The sequence below is a fragment of the Myotis davidii genome, unplaced genomic scaffold (assembly GCF_000327345.1).
Source record: "Myotis davidii unplaced genomic scaffold, ASM32734v1 scaffold425, whole genome shotgun sequence".
Classification (NCBI taxonomy): Eukaryota; Metazoa; Chordata; class Mammalia; order Chiroptera; family Vespertilionidae; genus Myotis; species Myotis davidii.
The window spans coordinates 2,085,076-2,087,966 of record NW_006296413.1 but is presented as its reverse complement, the minus strand read 5'-3'; the positions used below and the strand labels follow the sequence as shown (position 1 = coordinate 2,087,966).

Sequence of the window (2,891 nt, the reverse complement as noted above, 5' to 3'; positions counted from 1 at the left end):
ATGAGTCATATGAAGCTCGGTATAGTGAAGTGTGAAAGAGAATGCAGTTTTGTGTGACAAGCCAAAAGTTGTTGCATTCTTCCCTATCTGATGTAACCAAGGTCATTGCATTCTTAATGGACCATCCTGAATCACTGCCATATAAATTTAAATTCACCCACATCTGCCTAGTAGAGTGAGATATGACAATGAAAGCTAAGTTCTGTGGCTAAGAAGTCATAAACTCCAAAGATTCTTGGAGACGGAGACGGGAATTCTTTTGTCTTCCTGAACAAAATCGGAAAAATAGTAAGGTTTTCTCCACCATCTAAAGGTTTATATGGACCTGGCTGGTGTAGCTCAGTAGTTGAGCATTGACCCATTAAACAAGAGGTCACTGGTTCAATTCCCGGTCAGAGCACATGCTGGGGTCGCAGCCTCCATCCCCAGGAGGGGGCGTGCAGAAGGCAGCCGATTGACGATGTTTCTCTCTCATCGATGTTTCTATCTCTCTATCCCTCTCTGTTCTTCCTCTCTCTCTCAAAATCAACGAAAACATATTTTTAAAATAGTAATAGCTCTGTATTTTGGGAGCCTAATTATAGATCCTAATATAAGAGAGTGCTTTCCTTTTTTTAAAAAATGTTTTTATTGATTTTAGAGAGAGAAGAAGGGAGAGAGAGAGAGACATTGATGGGAGAGAAACATTGACTGGCTGCCTCCTGCATGCCCCCTACTGGGGGATCCAGTCCACAACCTGAGCATGTGCCCTGACAGGGACTCGAACCCACAACCTTTCGGTGCATAGGACGATGTTCAACCAACTGAGCCACACCGGCCAGGGCAAGGGAGTGCTTTCTAACCACCTGAATTGCCCAACCTTGTGGGGGTGAAGTTTCCGTCACCAGACATATCCAAGCAGAGGGTCAATGAATCTGTCAGGAGGATGCCCAGGGCATTTGGGCCCCGAGAGAAGGGGCCCAGCAGCGCAGAGGTCTGTCCAGCAGGGAGACTGTTCAGACAAAACCCTGGGAGCAGGACCTTTGCACTCTCGGAGGGGACGCTGCTTTTTGGGGATTGAGCACGTGGGCAGCAGGTGGAGAGAGAGGGGGTGGGGGTGGGGCGCTGGAGATGGGCGGAGCGCTCACAGGAGGGTGCAGCTCTGGGAGCCCAAGGCCCAGCTAATCAGCTTCTTCTTCATGGCGGTATAGGGCGGGTAGTGGAGTTCATTGAGCTTCTCCAGGCCCGCGTGGGAGAGCAGGCAGGCGCGGTGGTTGGAGAAGGTGTCGAAGGAGAACTTGCCGTGGTATCTTCCCATCCCGCTGTGACCTGCATGGGCACACACGTGAGGGTCTGAGGCTGGGCAGCCCACTGCCCACCCCTGGTAGCGAGCTCAGGGAAAGCCTGGCCATTCTAAGAGCCATTTTGCAGATAGGGAAACTGAGGCCGTGAGAGGCCCAGGGCTTAGATCAACAGTAACAGTGAATGAAGGCAAAACTGGGCTTTTCTGGGTCTGGAGTACCCACACAGGCTTCCCGGGGGTGGGGGCTGCAGGTGGAGGAGGGCAGGGCTCACCAACTCCCCCCATCGGCATGGACCACAGAGTCTGGTACATGAAGCCCTCGTTGCCTCCGAAGTTGCCACTGCTGGTCTGCGCCAGCACCTGGTTCACTACCTGGGGGCGGTGGGGGCAGAGTGGTGGGCTCATCGTCAGGAAAGGGGGCTCGGCCCAGCCGTTCCATGGGGAGCAGAGGCGCGCCCCGGCTCCATCCTCTACTGAGCAGCATCGCCTCTCAAGCACTTCCCGGGCTGTCTGCACCCCTTCAGCTCCTCTGTTGCCCCAACCCTGCCCGGGCCCACCTGGCTGCTGTTGGAGAAGGAGTACAGGGCCAGGGGCTTCTCCCGGCGGTTGATGAAGTCGATGGCCTCGTCCAGGCTCCTCACGGTCACGATGGGCAGGATGGGCCCGAAGATCTCCTCCTGCATCACCGGCTCCGTCTCCTGCACGTCTTTCAAACACCCACCCATCCTTCCATCCATTCATCTTTTCTCTTCCTTATCCATACTTTCCTGCACTCATCAACAAGCCCCTATTAAGCACCTCCTTTGCGTCCACCCTGTTCCCTTTTGGAGACGACCACCCCCAACAATTCCCAGGGGAGCAGGAAGATCATCCTTCCCCTTATTCTCTCAATCTCAGGCCACTAGCCCAGGCTCTGAGGGGTGAGGAGCCCACCGAAGCCGGCCTGGGGTGTTGGGAGGGGGCTTCCAGGTGGAGGACTGGGGAGAGGGCAAGAGGCTGGTCACAGTGGACCAGATATGCTGTCACTGAGCCCCAGCCCTCACTTCTCCGCAAAGCCCACCACCTCCCCGCTCTGCCCTGCTTACTGTATGAACTCAGTTCAGCCCTGTCCTGTCTCTAGACCTCGGTTTCCCCATGTGGCAGACGCTGCCTGCTCTGACCTTCTGACGTCTAGAAGCAGGGAGGACAGCTGTGGCCACCCTGTGCACAGCCCCTTCCGGCGCTCACCGCAGACATCAGTAATCCACACGGCACTCCTTCCTATTGGTTCTACACACAGCATCGGGGTTCTTGTCGATTACCTACTTCAGGGAATTGGCCAGATCTGATCACTTCAGGTCAGCTCCCCAAACCTTAGGGCTGAGGGGAGCTGTTAGCAATAGTTCTGTGTTTTCCCCGGGGGTGTGCTGGAGTGTCGACTCATGAACCAAGAGGTCACTGGTTCAATTCCCGGTCAGAGCACATGCTGGGGTCGCAGCCTCCATCCCCAGGAGGGGGCGTGCAGAAGGCAGCCGATTGACGATGTTTCTCTCTCATCGATGTTTCTATCTCTCTATCCCTCTCTGTTCTTCCTCTCTCTCTCAAAATCAACGAAAACATATTTTTAAAA

General features: G+C 54.6%; 1 protein-coding gene across 1 annotated transcript in view; it reads right to left on the bottom strand.

Moving 5' to 3' along the window:
* Positions 1–784: 784 nt before the first annotated feature.
* ALDH3B2 (aldehyde dehydrogenase 3 family member B2) overlaps positions 785–2,891 on the bottom strand; it is a 6,159-nt gene continuing 4,052 nt past the window's right edge. Inside the window, exons 10-12 of the mRNA XM_006771674.2 lie at positions 1,840–1,988; positions 1,555–1,654; positions 785–1,308 (exon numbers count right to left, since the gene is read on the bottom strand). Coding sequence (XP_006771737.1) covers positions 1,124–1,308; positions 1,555–1,654; positions 1,840–1,988 — 434 coding nt within the window. The 3' untranslated portion in view covers positions 785–1,123. The remainder of the gene's footprint in view (positions 1,309–1,554; positions 1,655–1,839; positions 1,989–2,891) is intronic.